This window comes from Oncorhynchus tshawytscha, linkage group LG10, assembly GCF_018296145.1.
Source record: "Oncorhynchus tshawytscha isolate Ot180627B linkage group LG10, Otsh_v2.0, whole genome shotgun sequence".
Taxonomy (NCBI): Eukaryota; Metazoa; Chordata; class Actinopteri; order Salmoniformes; family Salmonidae; genus Oncorhynchus; species Oncorhynchus tshawytscha.
This window is the reverse complement of record NC_056438.1, coordinates 57,597,680-57,614,520: the sequence shown is the minus strand read 5'-3', so window position 1 is coordinate 57,614,520 and position 16,841 is coordinate 57,597,680. Positions and strand designations below refer to the sequence as shown.

The 16,841-nt window shown below is 45.8% G+C and overlaps 1 protein-coding gene across 4 annotated transcripts in view; it reads right to left on the bottom strand.

Annotated features, from left to right (window-relative positions):
* Nucleotides 1-1,361: 1,361 nt before the first annotated feature.
* LOC112260496 (disks large-associated protein 1) overlaps nucleotides 1,362-16,841 on the bottom strand; it is a 112,596-nt gene continuing 97,116 nt past the window's right edge. For 3 of the 4 annotated variants that reach the window (XM_024435648.2, XM_024435650.2, XM_024435649.2), the window contains exons 7-12: nucleotides 6,917-7,314; nucleotides 6,362-6,447; nucleotides 4,722-5,155; nucleotides 4,400-4,491; nucleotides 4,133-4,285; nucleotides 1,362-3,265 (exon numbers count right to left, since the gene is read on the bottom strand). In XM_024435648.2, coding sequence (XP_024291416.1) covers nucleotides 3,050-3,265; nucleotides 4,133-4,285; nucleotides 4,400-4,491; nucleotides 4,722-5,155; nucleotides 6,362-6,447; nucleotides 6,917-7,314 — 1,379 coding nt within the window. In that variant the 3' untranslated portion in view covers nucleotides 1,362-3,049. Of the gene's footprint in view, nucleotides 3,472-4,132; nucleotides 4,286-4,399; nucleotides 4,492-4,721; nucleotides 5,156-6,361; nucleotides 6,448-6,916; nucleotides 7,315-16,841 lie in introns of all 4 variants that reach the window. The other variant, XM_042328788.1, reaches the window with a different exon arrangement.

Here is a 16,841-nt window from a genome sequence, read left to right as displayed (position 1 = left end):
CTTAGTTCCAGTGAAGGGAAATCTTAATGATACATTGTAGACAACTCTGTGCTTCCAAATTTGTGGCAACAGTTTGGGGAAGGCCCTTTCCTGTTTCAGCATGATTGGTGTGGAAGAACTTGACTGCCCTGCACAAAGCCCTGACCTCAACCTCATGGAACACCTTTGGGTTGAATTGGAACGCCGTCTGCGAGCCAGGCCTAATCGCCCAACATCAGTGCCCGACCTCACTAATGCTCGTGGCTGAATGGAAGCAAGTCCCCGCAGCAATGTTCCAACATCAAGTGGAAAGCCTTCCCAGAAGATTAGAGGCTGTTATAGCAGCAAAGGGGGACCAACTCCATATTAATGCCCATGATTTTGGAATGAGATGTTTGACAAGCAGAGGTCCACATACTTTTAGCCATGGTGTGTAATGTAACACAGCACAAGGTTATTTGAACCTAAATAAAACATTTGGACAAATTGACCCCTGGTGTGACATTTAACCCATCTCCTCTCCCTTATCTTGACAGGCAAGTTGTGATATGTTCATATGGATATCTGAATATGAATTATTGACAAATCATGCAATTTAAGTTTTACACAAACATATAGTTTTGAGGTATAGTTCCTTTGGATGAAGTAATTTAAATCAAAATGTAGTAAGCCATTTGTGGGATGCACCTAGTAAAGCTGCAGATAGAAATTTAATGTGAAAGCTGATGATTTTTAATCTACACTATGAAAAAAAGGTGCTACCTAGAACTAGAAAAGGTTCTTCAATTGTCCCAATAGAACCCTCTAAAATAACACTTTTTGTTCCAAGTGGAACCCTTTCCCTAATACAAGTTTCTAAGTAGCACCTTTTTCACCATCAAAGGGTTCTTACCTGGAACCAAAAAGGGTCATCCTATAGGGAAAAACTAATATCAACTGTTTCTATGAGTGTCGGTTTCACAACAGAAAAGTGTCTGTTCTAGCAATATATTTTAATCTGAGCATTCGGTAATGTTTTCTAGGAACAAGCCACTGTTGTTTCCTGCCATTGAGGACTCATGGTGGTCAAGACGGATGTCATCATAATGTGCAGGCGTTACACACCTGTTTGCATGTCAAGACAATAGCATGCATCCCATTTCCTCCACATTTTGGGCATCTTTTTAAAATTATCTATAAATGGTATATATATATATTTTAGTTACAATTTTGCAGATACATTGCAGTTTTTTGGTCCAATAATGGATCATAAATGCTAAGGCATCACAAAGAAAATCTCAAAATACATCAGTGCCACCCAGTGGTTAAAATAGGAAAAGCACATCAGGCTGACCGAAAAATTGAATCAGTCAATTGAAATGAATACTGGTCAAGACTGAGAACAGAGTTGATAATTATTTTATTCTGTGTTTATCATATGTATGCACATATACTCTCTATACAATACAACATAAGATCAGAGTAGCATGACAGACCACTGAAGAGAAACAGTAAAAAACAAAAAAAATGAAATCATCAATAAATAAATAGTTTGATAAATAAACAGATGAATTAGGTATAGATTTTATAATACTAATATTGTGTCTGCATGCTTACTGGAATATCCTCATGTATCACTTCTGTACAAACACACAAATGGTTATTTTCAAGTACAAGTGGTGTTTTGACTATGTACAAAATGTTCATGAGGCTACTTGACCGTATTGAAGAAAGGCCAACATGTCAACCGAGGAAATCAGGAAGCACTTTAAGAGACCCACAACCACTCACACACTCACCTCTAAACACTGATGCACACAAAACGACACGCACACCCACACCCACATACTGGCATGCACGCACGCACGCACAAACACACGCACATGTCAATAACACACACACACACACACCACCAGCACTAGGAGACCCTGATTTGACAGACTGAATTTCCATCTCTTCCTGAGAAATAACACAGAGCTAAGCCTGCTGGAGCATCACACTGGCCCACTTGGGATTTAACTAATATACCCAGAAACAGTTTACTAATAAAAGTAAACCACCGAACTTGCTACTGGAAAAACATTGTTAAGAAATAAAACGACTTGCATTCTTAGTGTCCCTCTGTTTTTAGGGTATTTCATATTGGGTGGCTCATCATTGCAAATATCCTCAGCTGTCATAAATCCACTTTAGACACCCATCAGACTTTACAAAAGGGAAAGCAGGATTAGTTGTCCTTGTACCAAGAATTTCTAAAACGTTTAAACAGATATTTCTCTAGACTAAGCAACTATGTCTTTACAATAGACAGCTTCAGCATAACAAACCAACAGAACTGGCTACAGAAAAATGTTTTTGTCTCAACTCTGATCTTCACAGATGGGATTTCAAAATCAAAGTGTTCATTTGTTTTACACATTTACTTCATCTGATTTCAAACAAATATTGCTTATGCATAATATACCCTGTTCGTTTGCCAATCATGTCACAATCAAAGAAAAAAGATTCAGAGGTTTGAATGGGACATGAAGCAAGGCATTCTGTTTGGCCCATGCTTAGGTGAAAGTACAAAGAGCTAAAGAAACCAAATGCTCAAAGATAATTATTATTTGCTTTCTGTTAGGATATCAACAGCTGTCTACATTGATTAAGAATGCTATACATTTCACAAGATCATGGTGTATGTTACACAGGTGTGGGTAAAAGTGCTCAACTTTTTAAAAGAAGGATCACGAAGCGGTCCTCTTCAGGCGAGGATCCATGTTACATAGATAGAAACAAGACCAGGATCAAATTTGTGAGAGACAGATAATAATATGTAAGAGAAACAACTATACCGGTGGCATTTCTCTTCCCATTACGGACAGGATAGTGTGATTATATTACAAATACCCTGCACTTACCTATCAGTGGGAGTAGGTCTCTGTGTTTGTGTCCACAGGAACCATACTTTTAAAAGCTTGTGTGTGTTTACCTGTGTGTTTGTGTTCTAGCGGTGTGTGAGGTGTACTGTACGTGAATCTGTGTGTGTGTGTGTATGTGTGTGAGCCAGGGTATATGTGTAGTGGTGAAGATGTGCTTGCCATGGTGCTCATAGCCTGGTTTGGGCCTCGGGGATATAGATCTCGATGCTGTCTGCGCTCTCAGTGGCTGAGTTCTGCCGTACCGACGCAGCTCGCTTGGCAGCCATCAAGCGCTTTCGCGCATCCAGCCTCTGCTTCTCGGAGCTTTCCAGGGACCTATCTCGGGCCAGGGGAGGCTGACCTTTTGGGGGTTTCTTTGGCACAGGAGGAGGGATCCGTTTCTCCTGAACAGGGACGACAAATAGTCAGTTAGCCGCCTCCCAGGGGGGGCGGGGACAGGAGCGCAGACAGCATTTGCACACCTATAGCAGCACACGGCTAGCGTTACAGATAGACAACCACACGCGATGCAGCGCATGAAGTACGGTGGCCCAGCGAGGTCAGGCCTCGTGGTGCGTGGCAGATGGAATGACTTCTCAAAACCAGCTCACTGTCGACAAGAACAACAACACAAAAACATGGAGAAGCGGTCAGAAAATCAAGAGTATAAAAAGCAACAGCCATGATACAGTACAGTAAACACAACTCCACTGACTTATATGCAACACAGGAAAATGGCAACATTCAACATCTTTCGGGTGTGAGGTTTTTCTCTGTGTTAAAATGTGATTGTGTTCAAAACTATTGGGAAGGGAAAGGGCATTCCTAGTCATTTGTGCAACTGAATGCATTCAACTGAAATGTGTCTTCTGCATTTAACCCAACCCCTCTGAATCAGAGAGGTGCGGAGGGCTGCCTTAATCGACATCCACGTCTTCGGCGCCCGGGGAAAAGGCTGTCAGTGGGAGTAGTGTATATGTTGTAATGTGTGACTCATGCCATGTAAAGCACTTAATAAGGTATGGGGTACATCTAATAAACCCTCACCATCTAGACAAACGTCAGTTGTTGCCAAACCCCCCAAAAAACATTGATACAGTATGTTAATATAAAAGAATAGTGAAGTGACAACAGCGATACTAGACCATGCGATGAGTTACAAAGCTACTGATTTGTTTTGGCATGATGAGTGTGTCTCGGCTGGTCGGTATCATGATGTACTCTGTGTCATACACAGACAGACACTAGCTGGTTCTGGATGCCTGTTTTACCTTTCTCTCCGGGGGGTCCAGGTGCTTCCAGCTGTTGGCCTTCAGCTGGTGCAGCTCGTCAAATTTCAGGCTGATGTTCTCGATGGACAGCTGGAGCATGTCCCAGAAACCAGCCAGGTCCTGAGAGATGGGCCGCGGTTGGGCGTTGGGCTTCTGGTGACAGATCAGTAAAGAGGGGAAGAACAAAACAGAGTTTTATCTCATCTTTAATGTGAAGAACAGGGGGAGAGGGACAAAGGAAGCTGGAGAACCAGAAGAGTCACTCACCAGGTTCTCCTCACAAAGCTCCCGGAACTGCTGGAACTTCTGTGACATCAGGAGCTGAGCACTTCCCACGGCAAGCCTCATTTTCCCCAAGACTGTGGAGAGGAAGATCATGTAAACACAGAACAGATAGCACACACACCAGAGGAGGCTGGTGGAGGAAGAACTCAGACGACTGGCTCAGTGTAATGGCCGGAATGAGCCCACCTAATTGTACCTTGCACAAGTACAATGACACACAGGTACGCAGCACCAGCCTCCACTGACACACACCCACATTTGTGATAGGTAGTGGTATAAGAGCCTTTGGACTGGGAAGACTCACCGTCATCAGGCAGCTCGTTCTCCTGTTCATCCTGCTCCATCTGTCTGCACCAGCCCTCCATGCGGTCTGTCTCAGCCTGCAGCAGCTTGAGGAACCAGCGCCCATCCCGCTGACACACGGACCTCTGGACCCCCTCCAGGGGGTCTTCGGTCAAGCTGTCGATCCAGGGGTCAGGCGGGGGCAGGATGGACGGGTCGAAGCCCACGTCATCGTAGTCGTCTGAGGTACAGGCGTGGTAGTGGTTCCCCGAGCCCTGGATGCTGACGGTGGAGGCTGGCGAGGTGGCAGCGTCGCGCGAGTACTGGCGTGACACAGAGACTGAAGAGGGCAGGTCTGTCTCTGGGGAGTCCAGGGTGCTGTCTAACATGTCAGGCATGTCCAGGTCAGCCTGTACTGCGGCTGTTACACTATTGGAGCGGGTGAGCCGCCGGTATCTGCCAACAGGGGGAGACAGACATCAGTGCCCAGTCTGAGGTGACCTGACCAGGAAAAATTCTGAACCCCAGTTTAAGCCTATATAGGGCCCAGAGTTTTTCCGGTTCAGATCATGTGGTCAGACAAACCTCAGGCCCTGAATTTAATCCATTCTGATGGACAGAAGTTGTATTTTACCACATTTTGAGACAATCCATGGCACCATGAATGAACATCCCACATAGAGAGGTAGTGTGGGAGGTGCACAGAGACAGAGTGAGGGAAGGGAATGGGCTCTAGGCTGCAGTCATCATGAAGCAGGCTACTACTGTGAAACACCACCCACCAGCCATGACCATTCCTTTAGAGCGAGCACCCTACACTACAGACACACAGCAGAGCTGTACAAGAACAGCCTCACCATGCCGATGACTGTTGATGCTATATTTGTCCTGTACAACACTTAGGGTGGAGCAGAACAGACGTAGGAACCAGGAAGAAATATACAATAAGGTTTATTACATGAATAATTTCACTCTGATTCATATTAAAACTCCCACAGTCTAGTATGACCAGGCTGTCATAGTGGGCGGTCAGTGATCCTCATTAACAGAAGTTGAGACACCAGCTGCAGCAGTCAGCTACTTTAAAGTATTCCAGCATTATTCATCTAACTTCTATCTCCGTTATAGAACAAAAAAAGTGTAGAGAGTGTAGGTGTTTTAATTTGCCTCGTCAGACTGCAATTGCAGGTCAGCTGGAGAGGACGCAGCTGAAGTCACTGAAGAGGTGTCACTGGCGAGTCCAACAGACAAACACAACTCCCTCACTATTTTCCTTAAAGAGGAAGGGGGCAGGAAATGCCATAGTTCCAAATGTCTGTTTCACTAGCACAGCTGTTCCACTGCATTCAAAACCCTAGGCTCAGGCTTCTTCCCCCTGAAACCCCCAATGACTCCCTTGATAACGGACTTCATTTGTAAACGGATGCCTTTCTCTGGACATTCCCACAAAAGGTCTTGAAGGCAAGAAACAGTGAGTGACTGACATTCTGACCTGACTGAGAGGAGAGAGAGAGAGTTAGAGGGAGAGGGTGACAGAGGGGGAGACGGTGACAGAGAGAGAGAGACAGGGAGAGGGTGACAGAGAGAGAGAGACAGGGAGAGGGTGACAGAGAGAGAGCGAGAGAGACAGGGAGAGGGTGACAGAGAGAGAGAGAGACTCACCCCCTCTCGTTCTCCACCTGGACACCAATTGATTGGAACTTGGACTGGTCCTCCATCTCCAAAGTTTCCTCTTCTGGCCCATCCACCTGGAAATAAAATCAGCAAAGAAAGAAATGAAATAATAAAATATACATTTACCTCTCAGAGTCACTACAATATACACACAGCGTTTCCCAACTCCAGTTCCCAGTACCTCCAACAGTACACATTTTTGTTGTAACCAGGGACAAACATACCTGATTCAATACATCCAGGGCTTGATGATTAGTTGACAAGTTGAATCTGGTGTGCTTGTTCAGGGCTACAATTAAAATGTGTACTGTTGGGGGTAGTGGAGGACTGGAGTTGGGGAACTGATATACAGAACACCAGGCTGAAGTAAATGTAAACATCTACCACTAGAGGACAGTATAGAGCAAAAGTAGAACCACATCCTGTCAAGGGTATGGGGATCCAGTCTCTCAAAACCTGGCTCTTGTATCACCTAATGCATTTCTTATCATTCCCATATCAGATCAAACTAAAAGTTGTTGTGAGGTAGCGTCTACCACAGACCTGGATGCCGATGGACAGCTGGCACTTGGCCCTCCTGGCCTGCTCCTTCCTGCTGTCCTCAGTGATCTGGGCCAGGGCAGAGGTGGTGGTGATGGTTATGGTGCTGTTTGAGACATGCTGACTGGCGGGGCCGTGGACCTGGGCGTTGGCCGCTTCGATGGCTGCCGTCAGGGCCTTCATGCTGTCGATGCTCTCCGTGGAGTTGGACAGGGCTGACTGGACGGTCATGTCTCCCCGGGGGTGGCTGTCCCTGTTCCCCTGGCCATGGCCATCCATGAAGGCATCCTGGGCCGACTCGGTGCTGCTCTGGGCTGTGATGGAGATGAAGGGTTTGGAGATGGTGGTGCGGGGCGGCACCGGGGGAGGGGTCTTCTTATAGGTGGTGATGCATGATGACACTGTGGGGAACCATGGGAGAGATACAGTACTTGTGAGGCAGGGGGATATTTAACACACACACATAAACAAACATGCACAGTATGTCAGAGTTGCAGTATATCAAAGTATGAATGTATATTCTACTCTATATTCTACTGTCCCGCTGTGGACAGGTTCTGATGTTCTCATACATAGTCAAATCTATAGGTGATCAGCAGAGGACCATTATACTCACTGGCGTAGAGGGAACATGTCAATATCTAAAGAAGTAGTAGTAGTAGTAGTAGTAGTAGTAGTAGTAGTAGTAGAGGTATGTTGTGAGCCAACTAATACAAAGACATGGATAAAACACAAGGGTTTTTTAGTCTTCTCTTTCCACCTTTATATTTTTTTTACTATGCTCACCCTGTTTTTAAAGTTTATGATGTTGTGTTTTTGTGATAGCTTACATAACCTATCAAAGAGTTAGTTACTTGCTCATTACAAGACAGAATAGTGTTATTACAGCAAAAATAACGAGGTGTTAGTCATTTTTCTCTTCATAATGACACAACCAAAAGGTAAACATAAACCACAGTTCGGGAACAGCCAGAGAGTTCCATTCTCCTGTAGGTCAGCGCCCATAGTGCCGAACTGTAGGATGTTAAATTGTGCGACACATATTAGCAGACAAATACTCAGTATCTGTTCTGACTTTACATCACAGAGACAAACGCCATACTTCTATCCACAGTAACTGGTGAAACACATCAATACAGGTCCAACTGTACTAGAAAGATTCTTTTCAAATGAGTTCTTAAAAGTATGTTTCACTTGTAAAAAGTATTGGGATCATCTCCAATACATCTCCAATGAGATATTTTATTCCATGGCAAGCTAACAAAGTCAAATCAAATCACATTGTATTGGTCACATACACATGGTTAGCAGATGTTAATGCTCACATACACATGGTTAGCAGATGTTAATGCTCACATACACATGGTTAGCAGATGTTAATGCTCACATACACATGGTTAGCAGATGTTAATGCTCACATACACATGGTTAGCAGATGTTAATGCTCACATACACATGGTTAGCAGATGTTAATGCTCACATACACATGGTTAGCAGATGTTAATGCTCACATACACATGGTTAGCAGATGTTAATGCGAGTGTAGCGAAATGCTTGTGCTTCTAGTTCCGACAATGCAGTAATAACCAACGAGTAATCTAACCTAACAATTCCACAACTACTACCTTATACACACAAGTGTAAGGGGATAAAGAATATGTACATAAAGATATGAATGAGTGATGGTACAGAACGGCATAGGCAAGATGCAGTAGATGGTATAGAGTACAGTATATACATATGAGATGAGTAATGTAGGGTATGTAAACATAAAGTGGCATTGTTTAAAGTGGCTAGTGATACATTTTTTTACATCAATTTCCATCCATTTCCATTATTAAAGTGGCTGGAGTTGAGTCAGTGTGTTGGCAGCAGCCACTCAATGTTAGTGGTGGCTGTTTAACAGTCTGATGGCCTTGAGATAGAAGCTGTTTTTCAGTCTCTCGGTCCCAGCTTTGATGCACCTGTACAGACCTCGCCTTCTGGATGATAGCGGGGTGAACAGGCAGTGGCTCGGGTGGTTGTTGTCCTTGATGATCTTTATGGCCTTCCTGTGACATCGGGTGGTGTAGGTGTCCTGGAGGGCAGGTAGTTTGCCCCCGGTGATGTGTTGTGCAGACCTCACTACGCTGCTGCGCCTTCTTCACAACGCTGTCTGTGTGGGTGGACCAATTCAGTTTGTCCGTGATGTGTATGCCGAGGAACTTAAAACTTACTACTCTCTCCACTACTGTCCCGTCGATGTGGATAGGTGGGTGCTCCCTCTGCTGTTTCCTCACCTCCTCCCTGGGGCGGCAGGGTAGCCTAGTGGTTAGAGCGTTGGACTAGTAACCGAAAGGTTGCAAGTTCAAACCCACGAGCTGACAAGGTACAAAATCTGTCGTTCTGCCCCTGAACAGGCAGTTAACCCACTGTTCCTAGGCCGTCATTGAAAATAAGAATTTGTTCTTAACTGACTTGCCTAGTAAAATAAAGTTTAAAAAAAAAAAAAAAAAAAGTCTGTCTCGTCATTGTTGGTAATCAAGCCTACCACTGTAGTGTCGTCTGCAAACTTGTTGGAGGCGTGCATGGCCACGCAGTCGTGGGTGAACAGGGAGTACAGGAGAGGGCTCAGAATGCACCCTTGTGGGGCCCCAGTGTTGAGGATCAGCGGGGATGTTGTTACCTACCCTCACCACCTGGGGGGCGGCCCGTCAGGAAGTCCAGTACCCAGTTGCACAGGGCGGGGTCGAGACCCAGGGTCTCGAGCTTGATGACGAGTTTGGAGGGTTGTTAAATGCTGAGCTGTAGTCGATGAACAGCATTCTCACATAGGTATTCCTCTTGTCCAGATGGGTTAGGGCAGTGTGCAGTGTGGTTGCTATTGCGTCGTCTGTGGACCTATTGGTGCGGTAAGCAAATTGGAGTGGGTCTAGGGTGTCAGGTAGGGTGGAGGTGATATGGTCCACGACTAGTCTCTCAAAGCACTTCATGATGACGGAAGTGAGTGCTACGGGGCGGTAGTCGTTTAGCTCAGTTACCTTAGCTTTCTTGGGAACAGGAACAATGGTGGCCCTCTTGAAGCATGTGGGAACAGCAGACTGAGATAAGGATTGATTGAATATGTCCGTAAACACACCAGCCAGCTGGTCTGCGCATGCTCTGAGGACGCGGCTGGGGATGCTGTCTGGGCCTGCAGCCTTGCGAGGGTTAACACGTTTAAATGTTTTACTGACTTTGGCTGCAGTGAAGGAGAGCCCGCAGGTTTTGGTAGCGGGCCGTGTCAGTGGCACTGTATTGTCCTCAAAGCGAGCAAAAAAGTGATTTAGTCTGTCTGGGAGCAAGACATCCTGGTCCGCGACGGGACTGGTTTTCTTTTTGTAATCCGTGATTGACTGTAGACCCTGCCACATACCTCTTGTGTCTGAGCCGTTGAATTGCGACTCTACTATGTCTCTATACTGACACTTAGCTTGTTTGATTGCCTTGCGGAGGGAATAGCTACACTGTTTGTATTCGGTCATGTTTCCGGTCACCTTGCCCTGGTTAAAATCAGTGGTTCGCACTTTCAGTTTCATGCGAATGCTGCCATCAATCCACGGTTTCTGGTTTGGGAAAGTGAGGTGTCTGTGGAGGAATGATCCATGAAGGGTGGCAGGATATTTATGTTACCTCGATAGCAAGAGCTCTTGCTCTGTCTTGGCCCCAGGTTCTGTCTGCTTTGACAAGTACTTCAAAACGGACACTCTGACAGGACTGAATAAGTAGTATCGTGGCCTCTGCCCGTTGTTTTCTCTCTCCTTCCTTCTTATACACAGACACACGCACTCATTTGATATTGCCACATCTGAAGCGAACACACTTTTATGATAGAAATCTGGCTCATTTTGGGGATTTCATTTTAAAACATGGTGTGAAAAAGAGTAGGCCTCATCTTTAGCCTTGACAAGGAAAATAAAAAATCAAGATTGTTCTGAAACTATGCAAAATGTTAATATACTCAGTAATTTCCTTTCAAAACACTGTCTTCCATCTATCCCATTTCCTCTTTCAAATACGACAATAAAACTAATTTCAAATCTACATCCTGTATCTCAACGGCTGCAGTTTTATGCCATATCTTAAATTCTTAAATTAGACAGACAAAAGAACCTCATCTGAAATAATTATAAGTAGAGGCAAAAGATTCTGTGGTAGCCAGCTACTGTATTTTCCATGCGTGTTCTCCTGTAGATGTTTTTGATAAGTGATGTCTGGCAGGGAGCACACAGACACACACCAGCTCTGCTCTGACTGAGACTGTGGAGCTCATTAGTGTGCGCAGTGTGATCCCCTCTGGCCCCGGGACGCCCCTGGCCCTACAGCTTGTTTCTATGCCTGGAATGGGAACTAACACTGTCTCACAGTCCTGAGTGATTTTCCTGTTATCATCTGAAAATGTAAAGAATGATTGGAGGTCTACAGTCAGTTTATGGGAATTTAATGTGATGGGTAGAGAAGCACAGAGGCACTTTCTCTAGTTGGTAGGCTGAAGATATTACTGCAACAACTTGACTGTCTGTGTGTGTGTGTGTGTGTGTGTGTGTGTGTGTGTGTGTGTGTGTGTGTGTGTGTGTGTGGGGTGTACGTGCATGTGTGTAAACATTGACGACCATAAGATGACAATTCCCTGTATATTCCACACACATAAAACATATATTTAATAATAGTAGAAGGTTCCTCCAGGGTTGTGTATGGCCTTTGACAGTGGAGGAGATAGTGGCTTCAATATTTTCTTATCACATTTTCCTTTTCAGTACACTGTAAAAAATGATTCAATGTACAATTGTAAGGCAACCAGTTGCAATAGGATTGAGTTTCCTCAAGAAAATGTTCACACACAAACTTTTTGTTCTGAGTTTGCGCAACAACATTTTTGCTGAGCAATCTCACGATCCTTTTGCAGCTGGCTGCCTTACAATTATACATTTACATTTTTTACAGAGTTTGGTTTTAGCAACTACGGTGGATGCATGAGCAGACCAGCCCAGGACAGTACAGCTCAGTTTGGCTCAGCTCAGGTTAGCTCAGCAGTGTGAAAGGGTATCAGTATGATGAGATGTGTAGCCTTGTGTTGTTGTTGCCAGGAGAGGGAGAGCAGCCTCCTCAGCAGAGCCAACTAAGTCTGGTCTTTCTTAGAGAGCAGCCTCCTCAGCAGAGCCAACTAAGTCTGGTCTTTCTTAGAGAGCAGCCTCCTCAGCAGAGCCAACTAACCCTGGTCTTTCTTAGAGGACAGTTCCCCAACAGAGCCAACTAACCCTAGTCTTTCTTAGAGGACAGGTCCCCAACAGATCCAACTAACCCTGGTCTTTCTTAGAGGACAGGTCCCCAACAGATCCAACTAACCCTGGTCTTTCTTAGAGGACAGGTCCCCAACAGAGCCAACTAACCCTGGTCTTTCTTAGAGGACAGGTCCCCAACAGAGCCAACTAACCCTGGTCTTTCTTAGAGGACAGGTCCCCAACAGAGCCAACTAACCCTGGTCTTTCTTAGAGGACAGGTCCCCAACAGATCCAACTAACCCTGGTCTTTCTTAGAGGACAGGTCCCCAACAGAGCCAACTAACCCTAGTCTTTCTTAGAGGACAGGTCCCCAACAGATCCAACTAACCCTGGTCTTTCTTAGAGGACAGGTCCCCAACAGATCCAACTAACCCTGGTCTTTCTTAGAGGACAGGTCCCCAACAGAGCCAACTAACCCTGGTCTTTCTTAGAGGACAGGTCCCCAACAGATCCAACTAACCCTGGTCTTTCTTAGAGGACAGGTCCCCAACAGAGCCAACTAACCCTGGTCTTTCTTAGAGGACAGGTCCCCAACAGAGCCAACTAACCCTGGTCTTTCTTAGAGGACAGGTCCCCAACAGAGCCAACTAACCCTGGTCTTTCTTAGAGGACAGGTCCCCAACAGATCCAACTAACCCTGGTCTTTCTTAGAGGACAGGTCCCCAACAGATCCAACTAACCCTGGTCTTTCTTAGAGGACAGGTCCCCAACAGATCCAACTAACCCTGGTCTTTCTTAGAGGACAGGTCCCCAACAGATCCAACTAACCCTGGTCTTTCTTAGAGGACAGGTCCCCAACAGAGCCAACTAACCCTGGTCTTTCTTAGAGGACAGGTCCCCAACAGAGCCAACTAACCCTGGTCTTTCTTAGAGGACAGGTCCCCAACAGAGCCAACTAACCCTGGTCTTTCTTAGAGGACAGGTCCCCAACAGATCCAACTAACCCTGGTCTTTCTTAGAGGACAGGTCCCCAACAGAGCCAACTAACCCTGGTCTTTCTTAGAGGACAGGTCCCCAACAGATCCAACTAACCCTGGTCTTTCTTAGAAGACAGGTCCCCAACAGAGCCAACTAACCCTGGTCTTTCTTAGAGGACAGGTCCCCAACAGAGCCAACTAACCCAGGTCTTTCTTAGAGGACAGGGTGAATGACATCGACACTGCCAGAAGATAATCAATCTCAGCCACACAATCAGTCTCCATTTCACGGACAGGCAGCACAGATATGTGTGTTTCCTCCCTACAGTAAGTAAGGGGCGGCAGGTAAACTAGTGGTTAGAGCGTTGGACTGGTAAATGAAAGGTTGCAAGATCGAATCCCGAGCTGACAAGGCAAAAAAAAATGTCATTCTGCCCCTGAACAAGACAGTTAAAAAAAATAATATAATAATGATTTAAAAAAGTGGCTGTGTGTTCCCTCCCTACAGTAAGTGGTTGTGTGTGCATTCTCTCCCTACAGTAAGTGGCTGTGTGTTCCCTCCCTACAGTAAGTGGTTTTGTGTGCGTTCTCTCCCTACAGTAAGTGGCTGTGTGTTCCCTCCCTACAGTGTTCTCTCCCTACAGTAAGTGGCTGTGTGTTCTCTCCCCCTACAGTAAGTGGCTGTGTGTTCCCTCCCCTACAGTAAGTGGCTGTGTGTTCCCTCCCAACAGTAAGTGGCTGTGTGTTCCCTCCCTACAGTAAGTGGCTGTGTGTTCCCTCCCTACAGTAAGTGGCTGTGTTTTCCCTCCCTACAGTAAGTGGCTGTGTGTTCCCTCCCTACAGTAAGTGGCTGTGTGTTCCCTCCCTACAGTAAGTGGCTGTGTGTTCCCTCCCTACAGTAAGTGGCTGTGTGTTCCCTCCCTACAGTAAGTGGCTGTGTGTTCCCTCCCTACAGTAAGTGGTGTGTGTTCCCTCCCTACAGTAAGTAGCTGTGTGTTCCCTCCCTACAGTAAGTGGCTGTGTGTTCCCTTCCTACAGTAAGTGGCTGTGTGTTCCCTCCCTACAGTATGTGGCTGTGTGTTCCCTCCCTACAGTAAGTGGCTGTGTGTTCCCTCCCTACAGTATGTGCTGTGTGTTCCCTCCCTACAGTAAGTGGCTGTGTGTTCCCCCCCTACAGTAAGTGGCTGTGTGTTCCCTCCCTACAGTATGTGGCTGTGTGTTCCCTCCCTACAGTAAGTGGCTGTGTGTTCCCTCCCTACAGTAAGTGGCTGTGTTCCCTCCCTACAGTAAGTGGCTGTGTGTTCCCTCCCTACAGTAAGTGGCTGTGTTCCCTCCCTACAGTAAGTGGCTGTGTGTTCCCTCCCTACAGTAAGTGGCTGTGTTCCCTCCCTACAGTAAGTGGCTGTGTGTTCCCTCCCTCTCTGCTACAGAAGAACAGAGATGGATGATGTATAACACTTGAGAGCCATGTTGAATTCTTCATTTCTTGCATTCAGCCATGTTGAATTCTTCATTTCTTGCATTCAGCCATGTTGAATTCTTCATTTCTTGCATTCAGCCATGTTGAATTCTTCATTTCTTGCATTCAGCCATGTTGAATTCTTCATTTCTTGCATTCAGCCATGTTGAATTCTTCATTTCTTGCATTCAGCCGTGCATGATCACTCAGCAGGCAGTGTAGGTGGAAGTATGTACTCATGTGAAATGTGTCGTACTGTATGTTTATACGTTGCAGGGGAGAGAAAGCTCATTAGCCAAGTCGTCTTCTAATTAGGACCGTCCTACATAGAAAACAACAACAAACATGGCGGCTTACAAAACACTGTTGCTTGAGTTATTTAGACTAATCTCTACCTTTGCTATTCTCTGTCACCAGCACTATGTGGGAATGTACAGAATTAAGACTATGAGTAAGGAGCCAAGAGAACAGATTGAGACCTTGAGTGAGTATGACACAGCGCTTTCTTACTTCAAGAGAGGTAATTATAATCATAGTAAAAGCTAAATATGAAGTTGGTGAAGTACGGTATAAACCACGCTGAAGGTCCCTGCGGACAGGTAAATCCATTGTAACAAGAAGTGCCATGACAACCATTTCCTTTTAATTGCCCACAATGTCAGCTCGTTCTTGTCTGTGTGAGCCCTTGTGAAAGGAGAGATGTGAAACATGGAGCAAAGTGTTAAAAGACCTCCAAACTGCTAAAGGACATTTAACACGCCCCCATCTCCACTGCCACGCCCCCATCTCCACTGCTATCAAAATAATCAGCTTTGGCATCATAAAGCCACTTTAATAAACAAGCATAGTAGAAATGATCCCGTGTTACATGTAATTCAGGAATCTAATGCCATTCCATCTTACAATGTATAATTTTCTCATAAAAAATGATACTGTGTATATCACAGTTCTTCCCATATGCATCTCCTCTGCTCCAGTACGCAGTAGGAAGTATCTGTCAACTGATTCACAGTTTCAGCCAAGTATTTAAGTATTCCTCGACAGGGTCAGAGTGTAAGTACAGCCCCTCTTGTGTGATTTGGCACATGCAGCGTCAGCGGAAGGAAGGACAGGCTTATCAGACTCAGAGTTAGTAGCCAGTGGACTGATTCCTCATTCATGCTCTGCTAGGCTGGAGGTTAACAGTGGTTGACAGACAGGCAGGAGCCAGGGCAGGGTCGGACGCTGAGTGAAGCAGGCCTCCTAGCTGGAACACACAGCTGGATCGTCCACCAGCAGTGCTACTCAGACTGCCTTGGGAATGACCTCAGTCCATTGTGGTCTTCTTTCTGGGAATGAGGCACAGAGACAGGACCCACATGACTAACACACTATATATACAAAAGTATGTGGACACCCCTTCAAATTAGTGGATTCGGCTATTTCAGCCACACCCGTTGCTGACAAGTGTATAAAGTTGAGCACACAGCCATGCAATCTCCATAAGACAAAGATTGCCAGTAGATTGGCCTTACTGAAGAGCTTAGTGACTTTCTATGTGGCACCGTCATAGGATGACACCTTTCCAACAAGTCAGTTCGTCAGATTTCTGCCCTGCTAGAGCTGCCCCGGTCAACTGTAAGTGCTGTTATTGTGAAGTGGAAACGTTGAGAAGCAACATTGGCTCAGCTGCGAAGTGGTAGGCCACACAAGCACACAGAAAAATTGTGTGTAAAAATTGTCTGCCCTCAGTTGCAACACTCACTACCGAGTTCCAAACTGCCACTGGAAGCAACGTCAGCACAATAACTATTCGTCTGGCGCTTCATGAAATAGGTTTCCATGGCCGAGCAGCAGCACACAAGCCGAAGACCACCATATGCAATGCCAAGCGTTGGGTGAAGTGGTGTAAAGCTCGCCACCATTGGAGCAGTAGAAATGCATTCTCTGGAGTGAGGAATCACGCTTCACCATTTGGCAGTTCGAGGATGAATCTGGGGTTGGCAGAAAAAAAACCCCAGCCCGAATGCATAGTGCCAACTGTAAAGTTTGGTGGAAGAGGAATAATGGTCTAGGGCTTTTTTTCATGGTTCGGGCTAGGCCTTGACTGGTCTGCACAGAGCCCTGACCTCAACTCCATCAAATACCTTTGGGATGAATTGGAATGCCAACTGCAAGCCAGGCCTAATCGTCCAACATCAGTTCCCGACCTCACTATTGCTCTTGTGGCTGAATGGAAGCAGGTCCCCGCAGCAATGTTCCAACATCTAGTG